We start from the raw sequence: 23,895 nt of genomic DNA on the forward strand, positions 1-23,895 counted from the left end.
CAGCGTAAGAAAAAGCACTTTCCTAGCGGTCTCACCAAGATCAAACCTCTACAATCCTGAAAAAGATTATCTGCCTCACCTGCACCTGTTCATTTTTTTCGCAGCCAACTCTGCAGAGATGTGCTTCCTTTAGCTAGCCTACCCCCTTAAGTTCTCTCTTGCTTGATAAAACGATGTCATCTGCATGTTTCTTAGTTGGGTTAGCCTTCCACAAAACAACCTGAGCCATGTAAAACGTTGACTGCAAGCTAGCTGGCTGTCGTTTTTCCCCAATATCTGAACGTGGCACACCCTGGCTGTCAGATTATTTAGGATCACTAAACGTCCTAAACTCGAGATCGGCTTTAAGAGACATTAATTGTGATCATGTAGTTTAATACTGTGTAGTCTGCTGTGTTTCCAGCTCACCTCAGACCGTCAGGGCAGTCGCTCTACTCCCACGACATCTTCGACATATTTTGCGTCTCTGCCCTGGTCGCATGCATGCTTGTTCCCCCCTCCCTCCCATGTAGAGCTGCGCGTGTCCCCCGCAACGCGCATGCTGCCCCTCCCTTTGCCTATCTCTCGAGGTGCAGGTGAATCTGAATTTGAAAACTTAATTTAGGAAGCTTCAATCAAAAATACGAATTGCAAAGCAAATCAGTTGAAACATGAAATCTTAGCCTATTTTTCCGAGGCATATCTACAGCTGGCTGTGGGTTTTTTTTGCTACCTAAACGTGGCGCTGGCTGGCTGTCAGATGTATGATAACTAAAAGTTCTAAACTCAACATTGTATTAGAGAGGTTGATTGTGAGCATATTTTGTACCCTAATATGTAGACTGTGTGTAGGGCTCTAGCCGACACCCAGGCATCTTCAAAATCTTTCGTGTGTCTCATAGGCGCTCAAGCGCCTGTCGCGTGCCTTCTCCCTCCCCACCGGAGTTGTTGCGTAGCCTACCTACCTCACATCGCTCGTGCCCATTCTCGACGGGTCTGATGAATTTGTATGACTGACTTAAGTCTTTATTGTACAAAACTTCAATCAAAATTATGAATTATAAAGAAATCAAATGATATTGAAATATGAAATTATAATTGCCATATTATTTTCCCCTCCCTTGGAAGGGCAATATCAGCCAATGTGGGCAAAAGGGCCGTTGCTCGGGCACCGTGGGCAACTATGCTGTGCACGTGCCTGCCGCTTGAGGTCCACATGGGTTGTATGCGGCCCCCGGACCAAAATGAGTTTGACACCCCTGTTTTACAGGCATTATCACACCATAGACTAATAAAATAGTGAGACTGGTTCGCTTTTATCTTGTAAAATGATGGCGGGAATGAAGCGGAACGTGCCGGTTGTGACATTGTTTCCCACAGGTTCTTTTTTTTGTAACACTGATTCATTTAGCCTGGTGTCAAACCTGGAAGTTACCAGGTTTGAGTTGAAGCATAAATTACCGTGGCAACTCAGCTGAGTTTCAGGTTAGCAAGAGTGATGGAATGGATCTGTGTCTTAAAATAGCGCAGCTCACCGACTTGAACTCGGATTGGGGTTAGCGCCGTTGATGGAATGGTCCCCAGGTTCACTTGTCTCTTGTTTGCCCTGTTCAGGTCTCCTGATTGTTTCCATCTGGAACCTGCCCCTTTTCTTGTTTCCTTGTTGTCCTCCTGTTACCCATGCCTGCTTTCTGTCAAGGGGTGCGTTCCAATATGCTTGCTTCCTCCACTTGTGCTTGTGGCCTCATACCAGGAAGTAATATGTCATGATGACATCACTGACAACAGCATTATATTTGAATATCTTGCAAAAGCTCAACTGTGAAGTCTTTTTCTCATTTGCAATTGGGATGGTGAATGAAAAACAGTCCCTCAAAAGTTGTTGTGGCTAGGCTGACAGCTTAGTCCGGCAGCCAAAAGCCAAATATCAGCCGAACCCAGTTTCGTCTGATAAAGTTTTTTTCTTTGCAGTTTGTGGTTGCCTAAGGTGTACCTATTAAGATTCCAGACGATGCCCGGTGATATCCCTTGAGCATTTTCAGATATTGAGCCTTTTATGCTTGATGTGCTGCAGCCATAGATTACAACAGTCTTTGGCTTCCAATTCATGTTATGCTGACCAAATACCCTATACCATACTTATTTTGAGTTTGTTTACATGGTGGGATGTGTATAAGAACAGGTGGTGAGGTATGGACACCGGTGGGGGTGGGGTCATGCATGTTTGGGGGCGGGGCATTCACCCAAAAAGCCTGATTTACCAAGTCGAAGACACAAAGGCCAACATTTTGACAAACCTGGCTTTATACCTCATAGTGGGCTGTTTGGTTTTGCAGTTTTTGTTGCCCTACACTTACCCATCAAGATAAGAGTGGGTGAGGTGCCAATTTCAGATATTAACCCTTTCATGTTGATTTCGCTGCAGCCATAGCCCACAAGCTTTTGACAGCTTCATAACTGCACTATGATTAACCATAGAGCATTCTGGGTGGTAGGCCTGCCACATCAAAGTGGAGAAAGTGTCCTCGTACCAAATAAATTTTACACAATTACATAACTAGCTGTTTGTCAAGCAGAAATATGTAACATTTAGGCGAATATTGGTGGTGTCAGCTTAGACATACCCAGAAAGGATTACTAATTCAACACAGAATTTCACCATTTCATACATTGCTATTTACTCTTCCTGTGCTGTTGTAACACAAAATAAAAATTGTAAGTAATAATTACATAATTTTTGGCTGATTATTTGTTTGCCTACAAAGTACATAATTTCAGTGGTGGTCGTATTAACATGGAAAGAGATAAAATTAAAAATGTAAATCCACAAAATGACATTGTAATTGACCTTTTACCAGCCCATGCCATATCAGGGTGTGACACTGTGGCATCCTATTTTGGTATTGGTAAAGGCTTTGTTATCAAGACCCTAAAAGCTGGATATCCCTTGACATCAATTGGTAATGTGCTGGCACCATTCCAACAATTTTCCAGTGAGGCCACTAACTTTGTGTCGGCATGTTATGGCATTCCAGACAGTATCAGCATGTCACATACAAGGTTGGTGGTATGGGGAAAAAAGAATGGGAAAGGTCATTTATCTTCACCTAACCTGGCTGCTCTTCCACCAACAACAGAGGCATTTCTTGAGAATGTGAAAAGGGCTCATTTTCAAGCAATATTGTGGAGGACATTGGTTCACACTCTACCTGAACTATCTCCTGAAGCATTTGGATGGAAGAAAGACCCATGCAACAAAGCACTGATACCAATAAGTGTTCCAGAAAAGGTCAAAGTGGCACCAAACTACATTTTACAGATGATCAGATGTGGTTGCAAGAGTAAAAGCCCCTGCAATTCTAAGAAATGTAGCTGTGCTGTAAACAGTGTGCCTTGCACCATTTTCTGTGCATGTTTTTGGCTGGGATGCTGCCGAACCAATGTTGTGTGAGCTTTACTGTGTGTGTGTGTGTGTGTGTGTGTGTGTGTGTGTGTGTGTGTGTGTGTGTGTGTGTGTGTGTGTGCGTGCGTGTGTGTGTGCGCGTGTGCGTGTAGTACAATGTAGGCTATAGGTGTTTTAGGTGTTAAGGACTCTGTATGTTGTATAGGTGTAGACAGGTCTTTCTGTGCGAATTTAAATGCATGTACATGTCTTATTTGATGGTTTCATGGACTTTTAAGTGATCATTTACAGTATTTGCCTACTGCTTAAACACTATAGGCAGATGCTTAAACCAAAGTAGCGTATCGTTAAGTTGTTGGTGCATAACTTAAACACTTATTGCTTGACTTTAAACAAAAGTAAGCATTACACTTTCATACCAGTTTAGCAAGGCACTTTACGCAAAACACAGACTCCAGCTGTCTACACACAATTTCATACACAAGACACTGTTGAAAAGTAAAATCTCAGAGTGTCATTGTGAAAACACATCTGTTAAAAAAACAAAACACACTGATGTATGACAAGATTTAGACACAGACAATAAAACACATGCTTTCAAAATTGAACACTATTCTGCCATGTTACAAAGTTGCATGCTTTATATTACATTGCATTTGTTTTATTTTGCATTTATTTGTTTTACTTTGATTGCTTGTATGCTAAACAAGGCGAATAGTACAATGGTACTAAAGTGTAGAATATGGAGTATGGCATTGACTGACTCACGTACTGTAAAACCTATGATACATGCCGCCAAGAGTAGCCTTTGTCTTCATCATCACATGTTAGGTAATGTGAACATGATAGTTTGTAGAAATAGTGTCATTTTCAGAACACAACCAAGCAAGACCACTTGAGCAAACTGACTGAACATGATATAATTTTGATGATGTCATGTAGATGTCAGCTGCATAGTGTGTCTGTGAAAATAGCCTATATTGACTTGATTGTCATTGATGATTGTCAGTACAGCATGTTGACGTAACCCCATATTTATATCATATTTAGATGTTTGAAAATTTGTGAATATAACCAATACAGAAAAAAGGTACATAAGCTCACCTACACACTGTTGTATTTAGAGTGATGTACTGTTTGAGATATATTTTGCTTCGGTTGTCCTGTACTGTAATGTCCTGTACTGTAAGGTGCAGTTTTGTAATGTTTTTGGGGTCTTGTGTGAAAATGTACATTCTGTGAGACTGAATAGAGTGCTCCAAAAAGAAAGACTGCTGTGTTTTGTATAAAGCAGACAACTGTTTTAAAGTTGATCTAATTTGTTTTCTCATTTGGTGCTTTTGTGTGTCTTTTGACATGAAAGTGAGGTTTTGACAAAAGATTGTAAGGTTTTTATGGCAATGTTTATGCTTTCATAGCAGAGCTTCCTGTTGCCATACATGTACTGTATATGTGATGGGTTTATCTCCAAGTGTTGAGAGTAATTGGCTTGTTTTGACTCTATGAGCCAAATTTTGCAAATTGTGTGCAAGCAGTCGGCAAAAACTGTAATACCAGTCAGGATACACTGGATTGACTTAATTTTTTGACTCAACCGTATATATAATGTATAGCTGTTTTCCTATGTTTAGACCTCTCTCTCTCTCTCTCTCTCTCTCTCTCTCTCTCTCTCTCTCTCTCCTCTCTCTCTCTCTCTCTCTCTCACTGTCTCTGAGCGTGCGGTACTGTATGTTGCAGTGTATATAGGTCTTTCTGTGTAAATTTAAATGCATGTACAGATCTTATTTGATGGCTTTATGGATTTAAGTGATCATTCAATACCAGTCTGGATACACTGGATGTATGTCATTTCTTTACTCATCTTTTGGAACAGCCAACGACTGCTCACCAGTTACCCCCACACTCTGTTGTTCTTTTTTTTTTTCTTTTATGTTGGCTATTTGTGGTAGGCTACCTACCGGCGATGTTGACATGTATGTTGTCATGATGTGATGTTATGCAGGATCTCATAATGCATAATCCGTTCCATACTTTACAGTCTTATTCTAAGCAATGTTGTGAATGTTTTTACTGAGGCATTTGTTGATTTGTCATTCATGACCTGATTTATATAACTAAATGCATAAAAATAGGCCGAAATCGCGTTTTTTAAGGTTATTAGCAGTATTTTCTCTGTACCTGGATAACAAAAGGAGATGGCCACAATTAACCAGAGTAAATATTCTTGTATGTACGATATTAACAAAATAAAAAAGGAACTTTGAAGCTGGCATTTTCAGGTGGTCAGATTCATTGCATCAAAATATAATGCAAATTAGTGCATATTTAATTAGATAATAGCCTAATTAGCATATTTAAACATAAAATATAGAAAACTTGTAATACATTTTTTTCTCCAATTCATACGAGTAATCATCTGATAAAGTTTCATATTGATATCTGCAAGTTAAAAAAAATACCCTATTCACCTACAGTGTCTCGCCTTATTTGTGGGATTGCTGTTATGAAAGGGTTAATTATTACCCCATATTGGGTTTGTTTCAATAAGGGCAGTGTTAAGGCAGTCCAATGTGAATGCTTTTCAGGTAATATAAGCAATTTGGTACATTTTGTAACATTATTCACAGTAATATTAGGTGTCTTTAGTTTTTTGTCATAATTTGCATTTATGGGACAATAAAGGCTCAAAATCTGAAAATGCTCAAGTGATATCACCGGGCATCGTCTGAAATCTTGAAGACTTGCCTAAAATCTATCAGATAAAGCAAAAAAAAGAACTTTATCAAAGAAATCTGGGTTCAACCCCACGGCTCCCGGACTAGCTGGGAAACTTTATCGTTTTCTCCACGGAGGAGGGGCCAGGAGGCGGGACGAGGAGACAAGCGCAAGTGGAGGAGGCAAGGTTGCATATTAAGACGCACTCATTGTCTGCACCTGGGGACCATTCCATCATTGGCGCTGAATTCAGCAGCGCTTATGCGCAAAAGCCGAGTTTCAACTTTAAGCCGGCCATACACAGTGCGATATTTTCACTCGTGGGTCTTAAGCTTCTGCTCACACTGCACGATGGAGTTTCACTGTTTAAAAGTTCACAGCTCACGACTCACGTCCTCACACTACACGAGCCGACAGTCGGATGCGAGCAAAATGCTTCCACTGTACGACGCGACAGGCATGTTTCCCCGATCTGCAGAGGAGGGAACATGCGCACCTGAGGTGGAGATGAGGTCGCACTCAACAGCGAATTGCACGGCCCTATTAATTTGTGCATGTGAAGTGTCAAATCGGGACGTAGCGCTGCTTTAACTGTGCGATTTACGCACGAGTCACGACCAGAATTTCAAACCGTTTTGATTTTCTTGCGACCCTGCGATTGCACGATCGTGAGGTGAAATCGCTTGTCGTTACCCCAGGTACACTGCACAATGCGAGACTCACGATTGACCTGCGATTGAGCAAGAAATCGGCCCGACTCTCAAAAAGTCGTGCGAGTGCCAAATTGGGGCAAAATCGGGGCAAAAGTCGCACAGTGTAAGCCCAGCTTAAGTCTGACGCCGTTCCACCACTGAAGATCAGCTGTGCCTTGGCTAGTTTCACTTCAGCCACTCGCATCAAAGCTGGCGTTGAGCTCGTGCACGTTGTACAGGGGAAGTCCATGTCAATGATTGTCGAAAAAGCGATAATGTTGTAGACTCGGGCATGCGTTGTCAAATTAAGTCTTTATTGCAGATATGATGCGAGCATCTGTAGGTGAGTGGTAACGTAACCGTACTCTGGTTGAGAGGCCCACGTTCAATCCCCACCATGCGTATTGACAGATCATAACTCAATCTTCATAGGGAGAGCCTCGAATGCCATTATTTCAATGCGTAAAAATAGTTTTTTTTTAATTTCATCTTTCAGAAGAATTTGTTGTAGCATTAAATAAAGCATAGCCTAGGTAAAATGTTAGGCAGAGATCATTTGTTGACTCATTGCAATGCAAACTCAAGCGTTGGTGTCTGCAGGTGGTTGTGAAGACGTTATTTTATTGCATATGCTGTAAAATGTTAAGGTCTACATTTAACGGTAGGCCTATTGCTTGATAGCAAATGAATACAGCCACAAAGCGACATCAAAGGAGAGAATAGGCCAAAATATGTTATTAAGTTTTCATGTGTGTCCATGTTCATGTGGCCATGCGAGACTTGAACCCGGTGAGACCACATATTACGCAGCGCACCTGCCCACTAGGACATTCACGCAGGGATTAAAGCAAAAAAAAAAATCCTGAGCCTGAACTTTGTCGACACAGGCAAGAAACTATATATATATATATATATAGTACACACACACACACACACATATATATATGTTTATGTGTGTGTGTGCACGTGTTTGGGATTGTGTGTTTATTTTCAAGCCATACCAGGGGGTTTGTGGGGGCATGGGATCAGAGATTGCATGAATGGAAAATTAAATTTGACTTTTGAAAATCCAATACAAAAACGGCCAGAAGATGGCAAAAGTGCATCTACTACACTCTAAGAAAATTTCCCTGCAAAATAACGGCAGTTACTGGCAATTATATTTACCTGTAATTCTACTGTTATTTCACACCAAAAATCAAATAAAGCTCATTGCTGTTTAATGTATCACAGTATATAACATTTTTTCAGCAGCAATTGAACTGTTAAATAACAGTACTCTACAGAAAAAGAACAGTACATTTCAGTTAAAAAGTTGAATTGTACTGTGTGATGACAGGCAAATACTGGGTCATAGTTGTATTCATGAATATGGCCATGGCAACTTCCCACCCCACCCATCATTCTCCATAACTGTGGTACCTAACCCTGGCCATGTTACCACCCCACCCTCCCATCGTTGACCATGACTGGAGTGCCTTGAGCATGACACTATGGCGCTATGCTGTATTGATAAAATGGTTTGCGGTGGTCCTTTGAAAGTGTGGGCATGAATACAATTTCAGAGTACGCAGTGCTATGTTACAATGATAGTGTGCAAGGTGGGCTTTTTACTGTATCTCTTGATGAGCCAATGATGAATATAGCATTGGTCAGTCTTTAAAAAAATATTTTACACCAAGTAGCACAGCAAACAAGCAGCACTACAAGCTAGCTCTCAAAGCAATGCCTAATTTACAGCAGACACACTATATGCAACAATGCCACAAATGATGCCACATACAGCAAGCTTTCACAAAGAGGAAAGTGTGCAAGCATGTAAGCAAGCTTGTAGGCAAGCTTGTAGGCAAACAAGTGCTATGCTGTGCCATGCAGACCAGCCAGCAGGCAGGCAAGCAACTGAAGTGTTGATAGTCCAGATTTATATACAGGTGCAAGAGTACCATGTGACCAGAGTCATCAGGCCCTTGGCAGGTGACGCCCGTAATTGAATAATGGCATAACAGCCCTACTCAGGTGAGGCCAGGCACTGATTAGCAGATTGGTTTAGATGGGGCTGCTTGTTGCAAGAGTGTTACAAGTTCTTAACATGTTTCAGCCATTCACACTTTCATCACTATCAAAATGCATGTGCTACTCACACTTTGCTGCATCAAGCACTTTTTAAGTATTGTAGTTTCCTTAGAAATTGTTTCATCATGCTTGATAGTATCAGATAATCTTTAACCAGTCAGAATGACTTCAGTTCTTCAGGTGGTATTGAAGTTTGATGGTGATCACGGACAAGTGGAGGATGAATGGGTTTCAATGGTGCTGCCTAAAATAACTTGTTATTTTCTAGAGATGCACCGGATCCGGTTCCGGTTCCGGATCCGTCAGGATAATAGAGTTTTTCACAGGGTCCGGGTCCGGCAGGATCTTAAGCAGTGGATCTGGTATCCGGCATGTTACCTAAAAATCAGGGTCTGGTGCATGTCTAGCCTAGGCTTTTCAGTCTTTCACAACCCCTATCACTGCATGGAGTGAAATCCCTTTGGAAGCGGCTATTGCAGGCAGTGTGGCAATAAGCCAATGAGTCTAAAAAATAGTTTGCGCCAACGTAATAAAAAGGGCCCACGTGTGCGAGTAGACTATATGTTTCAACCCTTTTGTAGGATCCGGTATCCGGTTCCGGATCCGGCAGGATCTTATTCAGTGGATCTGGTATCCGGCAGGATCCTAAAAATCAGGATCCGGTGCATCTCTAGTTTTTTCCACAACGGCGAATACTGCTATTGTGCAGTACTTACTGTTTATGCTCAATATGTGACTCAAAGTAATATTTTCACAGTAGTTGTCTGTTTTTTCGAAAAACAGTAGAATGCTGTTGCAGAATTGCCGTAAATAAACAGCTATTTGTTACAGTGTATATCTACCACCTGTATGTACCACATTTCTTTTGATATCCAGTTTTGGTGCTCAGCGTTGTCCTTAACAAGTAATAAATTAACCTACAGTCACAAGGTGAACTGTTACAAAGGTAGATGAAATTCAGTATGGCATTAAGAGAGCATTAAAAGTTTGAATAATTGAAATAATTGAACAATTTCACCATTTCAATAACTTTGAACATCAGTAGTAGAATGGCAAATTAAATACACAAATGTTATTTAAACCAATAGAACGTTAACATCAAAAACTAGTAACATCAACATACCTGCCAACCTTTCAATTTTTTTTTGAGCAACAACTTGGCATGGCAAAGCAATGGGGCCGCCGGCGGGCCCATCTGAAACGCTACTTTGTTTTGCATAGTCTGCCCTACACCTAGGGTTGCCAAATGTCAACAGGGAAGATATGAGACACTTCATTCAGGCAGGGGGTGTAGGGGTCCTCCCCCAGAAAAATTAGCTTTTCTTAGATGCAATTTCCTGCATTTTAATGCATTTTAGCCTAACATCCCGTGTATCTGGCAAATCTAGCTCTTCACAGTACTTTGAACTACCATCATTTATTAAACTTTTTTTGTTTTGTTTCACACCATAACACCAATAAAATGCTACGATATAGTGTGCTGGAATTCAGGCCTCTAAATTAACATTATTGATCACCAGCCAATATGGCTGTTAATCTTACTAGTCAAACATACCACCAGTCTGGCTAGTAAGTGGCTATTAAGATATCCTATGTACCAGCCAAACAGAGCATTTGGTCACTTGGGGGGTGTTAAGGAGCTGGAATTGAGTATGAAATTTAAGCATTTGCTGATTATTTTTTTGGCTGTAGAAGGTACATGTAGGAAAATGTATCATTTGATTATATAATACCGAGGCATTTCAGTGATTTTTATTAACAAAAAGTTGAATTGTAATGATTCTTTCATCATCTCCCCCAATATTAATAAATGGTGATGTCACCTGCTGTGAAGAAGCATCAGCAGTAGAGAAAAAGATTAAGACAAGTGTTATCTAAGCTAGGATAATATCAGGTTAATATTATTACCTTGGGGGCTAACATCAAAATCACACTTGCCTTCATTCAGAACAAAATGCGTCATGTAGTGGCTCTACTGAGGGACGGGGACTAATGGCCATTGCTCTTGGAACTTCCACGGTAACTTTTGAGGGGCATGCACGCTTCTTTTTTTTTTACTTCTCTGCATAATAGTAGGCCTACTGTATCTACACTCATCTGCCGCCATGAGTTGGGTATTGTTCACTGTTCGGCACATATATGATGATAGGAGAATTGATTTTATTAATAGATTGCCATACGTGATTACGGATAGTAGTCGTGGAGTGATGCATATTTGGTATGGCGCACGACCTGTTACACCTGTTCACAGAACGGGCCACGACGCAGGGGCAACAGTATTCCTATACGGTGTCATGGTAGGTTACGGATGTACTCCGAGCACAACCGTTAGAACTATCGCTTTATTTTCCTGAGTTAAAATGATCCGACGCAAAGGGAAACCGAATTAAGTTTGCTGCTAATCTGCTAATTTATAGCGCAGTCATAGACACATTTTCTCAGTAATCTCGTTTCGGTCCAATATCAGAACAAACAACAACATATTGCCGTCAAATACGGCGAAACATTGGGTGAACCATTACGACAGACCTCGGCCTTTATTTATTTTCATAAGTTTACGGATTAGGAACTGGACGCAATTCACTATTCCCATACAGGCTACCTTTCTCAAAGCCCATTTACCTTTGAAACGGTGATTTTGACGGTGCTCACTTGTAAAACTACAGCGACAGTACCAAGATGGATAATACATGATGACAGGAGGAGGACACTCGTGTCAGAGATTATAGGAATATATTACCCGATCTGCTTGTGTGATTTCGAAGCAAGCTTTCTATTATCGGCAGCTGATGCCTTGCCTCGAGAGGTGCGCAGCACAACAAATGAAGACCAAACTAGCGCTCTGATTGGTCAATATTCCCCCCCACACGTTGCTGGCCAATGGAAAGGCCAGCGCGAGACAATTGCAAGCAGAGCCATATCTACGGCTCTGTCTGGTTGCAAGTCTACAGAGCAATTTATAAGGGCCTATGAACACACTTTGCTTTCGTTTTTTTCCCGTATTTTGAAGTGACAGCGCCGTAGTTTGATGTCAAAATCCGTATCTGCTACACAAAATGCGTAATGGTCGGCAGGTATGCATCAAAAACATTAAATACTACATAAAATGATAACTTAAATCAGATAGAATTCAACAAAGTGCTTCAGGAAGGTTGGAATGATCACAACCTGTTTCAAAAATGACACATAAAGTGCTCCATTTTTTCCTCTTTTTACTGGGTGCTGAACAAAGTGCTACATTTGCATATCCAAAGTACTTTTCAGTGAAGTTGGAATGATCGCAAGTTGTTTCAAAAATGAAACACAAAGTGCACTATTTTTTTCCACTTTTTACTGGGTGCTGAGTCATCCGAACTCTGATCGGAAGGCTGTTGCAGTAGATTTCTTGGCTGGACCATAAAAAAGGGAAAATAACTGGTTGCCCAGAGGAGGAGGAGGTGGACAGCCCAGAGGAGGTGGTGGAGGACAGCCGAGAGGAGGAGGTGGACGGCCCAGAGGAGGAGGATGGCCCAGAGGAGGTGGTGGTGGACAGTCGAGAGGAGGAGGTGGACAGCCGAGAGGAGGAGGAGGATGGCCGAGAGGAGGTGGTAGGGAGCCGAGAGGAGGTGGTAAGCAGCCGAGAGGAGGTGGTAAGCAGAGCCATACAGAGGGGAGAGTTACGTGATTGGAAGACCAGGATATATAAACTGTCCCGCCCCTCGACGAGATCGAGGTAGTTCCTAAAGCGGCTGCCTTTCCATAGACTTAACATACACCATCCGAAAATCCAAAAATAAGGACTAACGAACTTTACTGCGGGGTAATCACCACAAATATGTGAACTAGCAACTGTGTCGGTAATGTCAAATTCGTTAAAATGTAAAATACAATTATGGCAGCATTTCACGTGAAACCAGACACTTTCGGGCCTGACAGTCAGACATTAATTGAATTCTGTGTGCTTAGATAGAAGGTAGGTGGTAAGCTAGAGCAATCCTAGAACTGCAGTTGCATGGATCTGGCACCAACATGAAGGAAGAAGACTAAGAAAGTCTTAACTAACAGGGAAGAACACTTCATCTTTATTATGACAGTCAATGTCAGGCACAGAGATGATTATGATGTTTGAAAGTTCTTTCCTGGTTCTAACAAATACACAAACAGCATGGAATGCAATACTAAACCGAATTGCAATTATAACATTCAAATATGCAACACTGAATATAACAGAATCCCTACATTTTCAAATGGCCAATAACTTGTCTAAGCCTAGCCTGCAGTGTCATGAAAAACACTGGAAAAATGTACTGCTTGGTTCCGAAATCATATAAGGTGAAATTAATTGCAGTGAAGTATGAATAGAGCAGTATTACAAGACATTACCCCACCTGACACTCAAATAGACACTTTATGCCCAAATTAGCATTAGTATGACTATGAGCATTTTGGGGCGAGTGTCAGGTGAGGTACTTCTCTGTAACCCTACTGTATTACAACATCATTACAACTTTGGACTCAAAGTGGTGTCCCTGTGCACAACCACTGTCCAGGTACTGGTGAAGCGCAGTAAAAGTAATCCAAGCAAATAATACCAGTGTGTGGTGATTCATCCTTCCTTTACTATCATTACAATGTTATTATCACATTATCATCTCTGCAAAAACTGAAGCCCCAAAGACCACACTTTCTGAAGAATGAAATGATCTCATAGCCTACAAATATGGCAAACATAGAAATTATACCAGAAATACTCTGTGCTATTTCAGCTTTTAACATTTCACCTTTCCATAATTCATACTAAGATGACTGCGGTATTCCGTGCTACTTCTGCTATTTGTAGAGCCAGTAAGGGCCTTACCAAAAACATATTTGTGTGACTGAAATTGACTGACATGATCAAGGGTGAATGTGTAGTGACCAACCATGTTATTGAAGACTTCATTAGTCTGATTCTTCCTTAATATTGGTCACAGATTCATGCAACGGTATGTTCAGGGTTCTAACGTTCCATGACAAAGTCACACTAAATGAAATGGAAATCTGTTGTGGGTGGGATCCCAAAGTGTCTGATTTCATGTGACATGACCCAGCAATAACAGTAATAATGATGAAAAAAGACTAATGATGATGATCACACTTAACTGAAACAGTATATTGTATAGCAATATTTCTGCAGTAGTCAGTGCACTGTAACATCTCAATAAAACTAGTTCCAGGTGTTCTAAGAACCAAATTTATATTTCCATTAGCACTTACTGAGGACATTGCTGCTGAGGAGAGCAGAAGGCAAAGTGAGGAGGAACTTGAGGAAACTCAGGAAACTGATGACCGCAACAGGGAGGACCTTGACGGAACTGATGACTACAACAGGGAGGACCTTGATGGAATGGAAGACTACGACAGGGAGGACCTTGACGGAATTGAAGACTACGACAGGGAGGACCTTGACTGAACTGATGACCGCAACAAAGAAAGAGAGGAAACAACAACAACTACAACTGAATTGGACAACCTGAATAAAAAGATAAAACGACAGCAGAAAACCATTACACGAGCCAGGGCAACAATTAGGAAATTGCGCAAACAAAATGCTGCGTTGAGGAGGGCAGCAGAGAGAACAAGCCTGAAGCTGAGGGAGGAGGTGTTTGGACAGGACCAGGTGAAGGCAATGGGCAAACTGTCTACAAGGGGCATGAAATGGAGCAATGACACAGTCAAGAAGGCAATGAAACTTCGTCTGGCTTGTGGCCCAACGGGTTACAAAACCCTCCAAGACATGCAAGTGCCTTTGCCAGGACTGAGGACATTGCAGACAAGAATGCAGCACATGAAGTTTCGGCCAGGCATTTTGGGAGAAGTTTTTGACCACCTGAAAATGACATTGGCACTCGGGGAGCTAGAGAGGGAGTGTGTCCTGACTGCGGACGAGATGGCCATCACCCCTGCTATCGAGCTGAACATCACCACGGGCAGTCTTTTTGGCAATGTTACCTTGCCAGGCCACACAGGACAAGCCACTCACGCTTGTGTGTTCATGTTGGCAGGAGCAACGACAAGGTGGAAGCAGGTAGTGGCATACCACTTCACTGGCAATTCTACAAACGGGGCTGTGTACAAGGCCATAATAACAGCAATTGTACAGAGGGCAGCAGATATCAGCCATCATGTCGTTTGTGTCACCACTGACATAGGCAGCAGCAATCGGGCAATGTGGAAGGCATTTGGCGTGGACCACACAAACACATCTGTGGCACATCCTGCTACACCAGCAAGACAGCTGCATTTCATGCCCGATGTGCCGCACTTGATTAAGAATGTGAAAAGTGCGCTTGAACAAGGTCAAACGTTTCTCCTTCCAGATGACGTTGTGAAGGGGGAACAATTGCCATCCAGGGAGGTGTCTGTGGCCCCGCTGAAGGACCTCATCACAATGCAGGAGGGCATGCCTCTGAAGATTCCACCACATTTAACAAATACATGTATTTCCCCATCACATTTTGCAAAGATGAAGGTAGGACCAGCCCTTCATGTCTTCAGCAAGTCAAGCAGTGCAGGGCTGAAGTTCCTGGTTCAGCAACATCAGCGGCCTGCATCCTACTTGACGACAGCATGGCTTCTCGAGCAGATGGACCATTGGTTCGACCTGATGTCGTCCCGCCACCCCATCACAGCCCTAAGTAGGCACAGAATGGAGGAGTACCAGAAGGCCATTTCCTTTCTGGAGGGCATGATCTACCTCTTCCGGAACATGAAGGTTGGAGAAAAAGGAAACTGGAAGCCATTCCAGTCAGGTGTGACCATGGCAACTAAAACCATCCTGGCCGTCCAAGAGCAGATGCTGTCTATGGGGCACCAGTTTCTTCTGACCTCCAGGTTTACACAAGACTGTCTGGAGAACACATTCAGCTGTGTAAGGGCAAAGAACCCTGTGCCATCACCTTCTGAGTTCCATCATGCCCTCCGGCTGATATCAGTAGGCCAATTCCTGACTGCTATCAGGTCCGGAAGCTACCAGGAGGATGACAGCTTTTTTATGGCAGATTTCCTTGGTAGCAAGGCACAGTGCACTGCAAATACTGTTCAAGTACAGCAGCTTAGCACCACACCTGCACTCACTACAACAGACCGATGCATTCTGTTCCACATGGCAGGATATTGTGAAATGTTCAAAGTTGTGTGACGTATGCAAGGCTGCTGTAGTGCAAGGCAGTTCCACAGCAGGCAGCTCCACGGCAGGCAGTTCCACAGCAGTTTCATCTTTGGTGGATCTGAAGGACTTCAAACCAGGAGCTCTGTGTCGTCCTAGTGAAGTGGTGCACCACTTCATTGAGGAAATGGAGGTGTTGTTCCGCAAGACACCGGTCTGTGAGAGAGACATGCGTTCACCGAGCATCTGCCCTGCCTGCTGCCACCTGTCCTGCCTGCTGCCACCTGTTCTGTCCATCTGCTCGAGAAGCCATGCTGTCTCCCCAAAGCCTCTAACATCTGCCCAGCCTGTGTGTGTGTGTGTCTGTGAGAGAGACATATGCCCGGTGTGTGTCTGTGAGAGAGACATATGCCTGGTGTGTGTGTGTGTCTGTGAGAGAGACATGCATTCACCGAGCCTCCAACATCTGCCCTGCCCATGTCTGTGTGTCTGTGAGAGAGACATGCATTCACCGAGCCTCCAACATCTGCCCTGCCCATGTCTGTGAGAGAGACATGCATTCACCGAGCCTCCAACATCTGCCCTGCCCGTGTCTGTGTGTCTGTGAGAGAGACATGCATTCACCGAGCCTCCAACATCTGCCCTGCCCGTGTCTGTGTGTCTGTGAGAGAGACATGCATTCACCAAGCCTCCAACGCCTGCCCTGCCCATGTCTGTGTGTCTGTGAGAGAGACATGCATTCACCGAGCCTCCAACGCCTGCCCTGCCTGCTGCCACCTGTCCTGCCTGCTGCTACTTGCTTGCCATCCGTCCCCAAAGCCTCCAACATCTGCCCTGCCCGTGTCTGTGTGTCTGTGAGAGAGACATGCATTCACCGAGCCTCCAACGCCTACCCTGCCTGGTGCCACCTGTTCTGCCTTCTGCTACTTGCTTGCGGTCCTCCCCAAAGCCTCCATCATCTGCCCTGCCCGTGTCTGTGTGTAGTGAGAGAGACATACGTTCAGAGATCCTCCAATACCTGCCCTGCCCCTGTCTGTGTGTCTGTGAGAGAGACGTTAAGAGATCCTCCAACATCTGTCCTGCCGGCCTTCCTGTTGCCATCACCAAAGCCTCCTGTAAGTATATAATATATTATATTTTCATAGGACAGCATTCAAGAAATGTGACTAATACAATGAGTTGTAACCTGTATACAACTTGCATAACTGCTTGAATTTGTTGCTCACTCAAAACAAAAAAGAATGGGTAACACTTTACAATAAGGTTACATGAATAATGACTGAATAACGTTTGAAGTAATGACTGATTAATAGCGAATTAACATATGATGAATGTATGCAGTAATTAGTAGTCGATACAGAAGTATGTGTGACTCAAGATTTAAGTATTGATGATTCACTATGAAGTAATGTGGTACGCCAAAGGTTAATTAAGGGCGTGAGTTCCAAATGTTAATAAATCATGTGCGGAAAAAGATCCTACGATATCTTTCCGATCATATGTGAATCAGACATGCGGGAAAAGATCCTACGATATCTTTCCGATCATATGTGAATCAGACATTAGTTAACCTTAGGCTAAGTAATTCTGTTTCATGGTGTGATAAAGTAATAGCGCGATTTTAGTAGGCTACCAGGCCTAGGCCTACTCCCACTGCAGATAAAAGACGTAGCCTACCATATCAGTCCATGGTAGTCATATGGGCCTACCTGAAACGAGCGAGTGAGAGGACGTCCAAGAGCAAGGTGATTGTGCTTGGAGAGAAACTGCGTGCCTTTACCGTTGGATGTAGTGGCTTTCGTGAGGGATGTGATGCAAATACTTAGCCATCGCTGGAGACCTTGTATGAGCACATGGTTGCGCCAGACCCGGTAGGCTACAGCACTTCAGCGAACCGAGAATGTCAGAGAAACAACGCCAGCTGGGGTAGCTTACCTTGTGAGTGCCAACTTTTTGTATATCTTGTAAATTGGGTAAAAGTAAACCATATTTCACCAGTGATGTAACTGCTACTGATTAGGCTACTGAACCATGACCAAATGTGTGGTGGAGTGTTATAGGCCTATATGCCAACCGATAATTGGCGGTTTTCTTCCAATTTATAATGATTACTTAACCATCAGCAAATGTGTGAAGAAGCAATGTTCTGATCGAGTTTATATGCCAACCAATGATTAATAAAGGTTTTTCTTACAACTCATGTAACCCTATTCTAACGTCATGCCATTATAATGATTATTGTACCATTAGTAAATGTGTAAACTAGTGATGTTCTGAATGTGCTTATATACAACCAATGATTAATTAGGGGTTTTCCTAAATGTCATCAAATCATAATGATTACTTCTTACAACTCATGTAACCCTATTCTAACGTCATGACATTATAATGATTATTGTACCATTAGCAAATGTGTAAACTAGTGATGTTCTGAATGTGCTTATATACAACCAATGATTAATTAGGGGTTTTCCTACAAGTCATCAAATCATAATGATTACTTAACCATCAGCAAATGTGTGAAGAAGCAATGTTCTGATGGAGTTTATATGCCAACCAATGATTAATAAATGCTTTTCTTACAACTCATGTAACCCTATTCTAACGTCATGACATCATAATGTTTTTTGTACTATCAGCAAATGTGTTAAGAAGCGATGATCTGATTGAGCCTATATATACTTATATACCGACCAATGATTAATTAAGGGTTTTCTTACAAGACATGATATCATAATGGTTACAGAACTATTAGCAAATGTCTGAAGAAGCGATGTCCTGATGGGGCTTATATGTCAACCAATGATTAATTAAGGTTTTTCTTACGAGTCATGTAACCCTATTCTAACGTCATGACATCATAATGATTACCATACTATTAGCAATTGTGTTAAAATACCATTCGTACACAACAGACCCATCTAAACCAAGCGAAGTCACGGCACTATGACACACAACTCATAACAATTACATGTTACAAACTCCTGTATTTTTTAAATACTTTGAATACAATGAACACCAATACTGTATGTACAAGTCCAACAAAGTTAATAAAAAAAAAGAATTACGAACACATAACACACTTGTATGAGAGAGAGAGCGAATGAGAGAGAGAGAGAGAGAGAGAGAGAGAGAGAGAGAGAGAGAGAAAGAAAGAAAGAGAGAACACACTACACCCTATAGTGGCGCCGAATGTCTTTCAGTAGTCTTCCTAGGGGACCATTACGATGCCCATTTCCCAGCCAGTATGTCCATTCTATTAGGGAGAGATGCTCCTTCAGGATTGCCTCCGTCTGGTTACCCCTGAGCCTCCAAGCGGTGGACTTAAACTGCAGCCATGCCCTCTCCACATGTTGCGTATGGGCCCCAGTCTGTGGATCCACAAACCATCGTGAGTGGTTCACGGTGAAATGTGTGTATCCCAGGCCAGCTAACGCTCCTCTGTACGCCCCCCATTCATCGCTGATCACAGTGGCTCCCGGACGGACGTGCTTCACCACGATGGGGATCAGATTCCCTCGCCCTCTTCTCCTCACAAGGCGCAGGATGGGACGTCTCTGCTGGTTCCTTACGCCCAAGATCCCAAAGACCCACCTCCTCCGTCGCCATGTAGCAGCTGCCCTTCCTCTGTGATACTGTAAAAATGCAAAAAAGACAGCTGTAAATATGAACATAGATCCAAATAAAGCGGAAGTCCAGGCTCTGTAGCTGGGCATATCGTTGCTCCCTTCTACTGCACAAAATTGATACATTTTGCATCATCTCAATAGACTTTTGCAATGTCTAATCCATGATGTAAGGCAAGTTTTCACCAGAATCTGCAATCGGCAATGCTGAGATTCATCAGACTCAAATCATCAGACACTTAGATTGACACATTTTAGCACATGGATTGAGAATCTTTGGGATTTGCTGGTGAGGTCCATACAGAACATTCAATCTTTACCACTGTCAATACAATATTTAATTGAAAACTTAAGCAACACTGGAAGGAAATAACTCCAGACACTGCAAGTTAATTTGAACTAAGCAACACCATGTGTGCAGTAATCACATCCTAATGAGGTCCAAGTTCAACATTTTATTTTGCCACACTGTTCATTCTCACCTTGCGTTTATGACGGAAACAACTTTCGTCGATGACCGCAAATTCTCCTCCGTCTCCAACCACCTGGCCATGGCGCCGTGTGTAGTCCTTCATGGCACGCTTGCAAACCACCCGGATAGTTTGAGCCATCTTCGACAGAGTCGGTGAGCTCCTTGCAATGCCATCCTCCACCATATCACTCTGTCTGAGGCGCAAACCTTGCGAAAAACTGACCAAAGGAGGAAAATTACTTAAAAAAATTAAAATAAAGTCAAACGATAACACTGAACTTTTGTCCAACGCCCCCTCGTCACTGCACCCTTCACTAGGGGTCACTATAGGTTTCGATGCAGCAGAGCCGTTTATAAAGAAAAATCTTAATAGCCTACTGTAGTTCTAAACGGCTCTGCGATGCAGCGTTGGATACTTTCACAAAGCAATGGAGATCCGTGCGCTACTAACCAAAAAGGCCACTATAGGGGCGCACATACGGGGCAATTGCCAGAGCCGAGATTTATAAACGGCTCTGGCCTATAATTTCAATGGCGGTCATGGTAGGTCACCAAACCGCCACTTCAAACGCTTCTTGTACGGCTCCAGAAGGTTGTTGAAACTCCTTCGTTTTTTTGTTTAACTCCTTGGTTCTAGTTCTACGACTTTGCTGCGCGTAGAGTGGGGCTAACTGCGCAACTAAAGCCGGGTATACACGGTGCGATATTTTCACTCGTGGGTCTTAAGCTTCTGCTCACACTGCACGATGGAATTTCACTGTTTAAAAGTTCACAACTCACGACTCACGTCCTCACACTACACGAGCCGACAGTCTGATACGAGCGAAATGCTTCCACCGTACGACGCGACAGGCATGTTTCCCCAGTCTGCAGAGGAGGGAACATGCGCACCTTAGGTCGCGCTCAACAGCGAATCGCACAGCCCTATTAATTTGTGCATGTGAAGTGTCAAATCGGGTCGTAGCACTGCTTTAACTGTGCGATTTACGCACGACCTGCGACCAAAATTTCAAACCGTTTTGATTTCCTTGCGACCCTGCGATTGCACGATCGTGAGGCGAAATCGCTTGTCGTTACCCCATGTACACTGCACGATGCGAGACTCACGATTGACCTGCGATTGAGCAACAAATCGTCCCGACTCTCAAAAAGTCGTGCGAGTGCCAAAACTGGGCAAAATCAGGGCAAAAGTCGCACAGTGTAAGCCCAGCTTAACGTGTGTGTACACAGCTAGCACGTGTACTACTTCTGAAACATATAAAAACGTCTGAAGTTTCACGTTCAAGTTTTTACTTTCAACATAAAAAGGTTGAAACTTTGGAACGCCAGCCCTAGTTTATCAGAAATAGTTATTATGCCCTTTTCGTTGAAGGGACTGAAAGTCACGAAGTTGCTGGTTTCCAACATACACAAGCCAGGTCATCAAACTGCAATGGCTTTGCACCACCGCCAAACTACTTCCAAAGAGTGGTTCTTCTTACAAGGCCACAGAGAAATGACATGTAGCGTCCACAAAACACATAGTTCTAGTCGAGAGGAAATAATTACTCACCAGCGGAAGCCATCGCTTTTCCCCGTTTTCACCATTCTCATGGTGCGATGGCAAACACGACATTTTACACATCTGGCCAGTAGCCTCTTCTTTTGGGGCCAGGCTATGAGTGTCTTTGACGTCTTTCTCATGGGCTCACAAATAAGCAAAGCATTAACTCTGTTGAGAGCCACATGCTGCCAACACTGTCTGTGTCGTCTTCTCTTGCTGCTGCAGATGTGGTCAGGTCAATGTACCGTGCTCCTACAATCATAGGGATTGGACGCTTTATCAGATACGTCATGGGTACTTCAGATTGTGATTGGCCAAGGTGTGTGTGTGTGTTCAAGGTGCTGTAGATAGGCTGTTCAACCTTGTTTGAAGCAGAGAAATTTAAAAGAGGATGTATTTGTGTTTGACATCTTCCTGGCTGGTAGACGGTGTGTTTTAGTTTAAATAAATAAATAAATAAAAACCGCCATGTGAATCACACAGAATTAACAGCCACGCACAATTGTAATCAATCCCCTACCATTTACAAGCTAGAGCTGATTATAGGTCTACACATACTGTGTACAAAGACAAGGCATCCAACCAAGTGCGTACAATATGAGTATAATCACTCTTCCTATTTGATAGGAGAAAAAAAGTATTCACCTATTTGTATCCATATTACAATATTGTAGTTGATACACCGCGCTCTTCGGTGCGTCTCCAGTTGAATAAACTTTGCAAGTAAAGAGGTGGATCGCACTCAGGTTCTTCTTTGCTTCTTTTTAAAAAAAAATTCAGTAGGCAACAGCCGAAACGTTTGTCTGTTCTCCGCTGCTATGTAACACAAAAAAATTAAAAAGAAGCAAAGAAGAACCTGAGTGATATCCATATTACAATACATTTAGAGTCGAGCAGGCACCGGTGAGTTTTAAAATGTTAACGACGTAAACAGTGCCAATTGGGGATGTCACGTGCAACCCCCAGGTAACATCTGCATCACTTTTCAAAAAATATAGGTAGGCTTTTCTCTTAAACCATCACTGATGTGATGCTGATTACAACCTAAAGAAACATGCCATCTGGTATGGGAGTGGGTGACAGAGGAACGTGTTGCATTTACAGCACACCATGAAAGTAAGTACATTCGACATGACATCAACGCAGACATGCACATACAGACAGCAATGCATCCTGGATGAAAATGCTGCATGACGGTTAGATTTCCTGTCAAACTTCGAAATTTCGTCGACGTTGCGTTGACGAGGTGACATGTCACATGGTGTAACACTATCGCGGGATGAATGCGGTTGCAGTCAGATCTTGCAACCTCTGCAGTTGCTTATCCCCTTCAACGCTCGTCGACAGACTGCCTCCGAGGTCACGCCCCATGAACTGGTTGGTCAACCACTTACTCACGTGTGTATATGGCTCTTGTCTCACACCTCTACACAAGTTTGCGCAGGTCCCCACTTCAGCTCCTCCTCATTGCCTGTCCCCCCACTCCTCACACGTGGTGTGTTAGTAGAGCAAACCGGTGCGAGCTCATCGTCTCGTTCATTTTTGTGGCCGACTGCAAATGCGCTGTATTTAATAACAACCACATCGTGACAACAAGTTCTCGCTCACGTGCTTCGTCAATGTTGATCGACAGTAACACAAGTCGTATGGGGCTAATGACTTACAGAATGCATGCTTCCCATTCACTAATATTAGCCTACCCTTATCCTGAATATTTGCAGACAACAGTTTCCCCCTGCATAGTTGCAGTACCTTTTTTTCAATTTCCTTCTTTGTGCACCTTTTTAAAACAAAAGACTTTGGGGACTTTTCACATAAGGGATAACCTAAATGAAGTTGCCATCAACAAGCTCGTGTGGGTAATCTGGCGGAGTACATGGTGAGATTTTAATGGAATGTGACGTGAGTTGTATGCTGTTGATGTTTCTAGGTGGAGCTAGTGCTTTCTCACCCCCTGCTGACCTAGATGCCATTGACCTGGGTAAGTGCCTTTGAAGGTTATTATTGCTATATTACTCTGTTTGTTGTTATTTACAAAGTATTTGATATTTCACTAGCAACTTATCACAACCTGCAACTCTGTTCTTAAAATCACCTTAAACATTTGTAAAGTCTACAGCTTACGTTTCAAGGTGAAATATGGCTTCCGTCATTTTTTTACTTGCCATTTTGTGAAGGAAAGTGAAAGTGAAACTCAATTTACCAGTTGCTACATAAAACACGACAGATGTCATATTTTGTTTAAAAAATGTTATGGAACACCAGT

At 42.8% G+C, this 23,895-nt stretch overlaps 1 protein-coding gene and 1 pseudogene across 1 annotated transcript; one reads left to right on the forward strand and one right to left on the reverse strand.

Moving 5' to 3' along the window:
* LOC134457435 (guanylate-binding protein 1-like) overlaps positions 1 to 14,293 on the forward strand; it is a 74,905-nt pseudogene extending 60,612 nt beyond the window's left edge.
* Positions 14,294 to 19,129: 4,836 nt separating this feature from the next.
* Positions 19,130 to 21,679, reverse strand: LOC134457436 (uncharacterized). The gene is made up of 3 exons (XM_063209450.1): positions 21,639 to 21,679; positions 20,097 to 20,325; positions 19,130 to 19,623 (listed from the first exon to the last, which is right to left on the reverse strand). The coding sequence occupies exons 1-3, from the start codon at positions 21,677 to 21,679 to the stop codon at positions 19,159 to 19,161; spliced, it is 735 nt and encodes a 244-aa protein (XP_063065520.1). The 3' UTR covers positions 19,130 to 19,158.
* Between the last annotated feature and the right edge of the window lie 2,216 nt (positions 21,680 to 23,895).

The sequence above is a fragment of the Engraulis encrasicolus genome, chromosome 10, assembly GCF_034702125.1.
Source record: "Engraulis encrasicolus isolate BLACKSEA-1 chromosome 10, IST_EnEncr_1.0, whole genome shotgun sequence".
NCBI classification, from domain to species: domain Eukaryota; kingdom Metazoa; phylum Chordata; class Actinopteri; order Clupeiformes; family Engraulidae; genus Engraulis; species Engraulis encrasicolus.

Coding starts and splice junctions, on each gene's coding strand:
- LOC134457436 (XM_063209450.1), bottom strand. CDS start 21,679: ATGAGAATGGTGAAAACGGGGAAAAGCGATGGCTTCCGCTG. Junction 20,326..21,638: donor AAAAGCGATGGCTTCCGCTG/GTGAGTAATTAT, acceptor AATTTTTTTAAG/TAATTTTCCTCCTTTGGTCA. Junction 19,624..20,096: donor GTTTCCGTCATAAACGCAAG/GTGAGAATGAAC, acceptor GCATTTTTACAG/TATCACAGAGGAAGGGCAGC.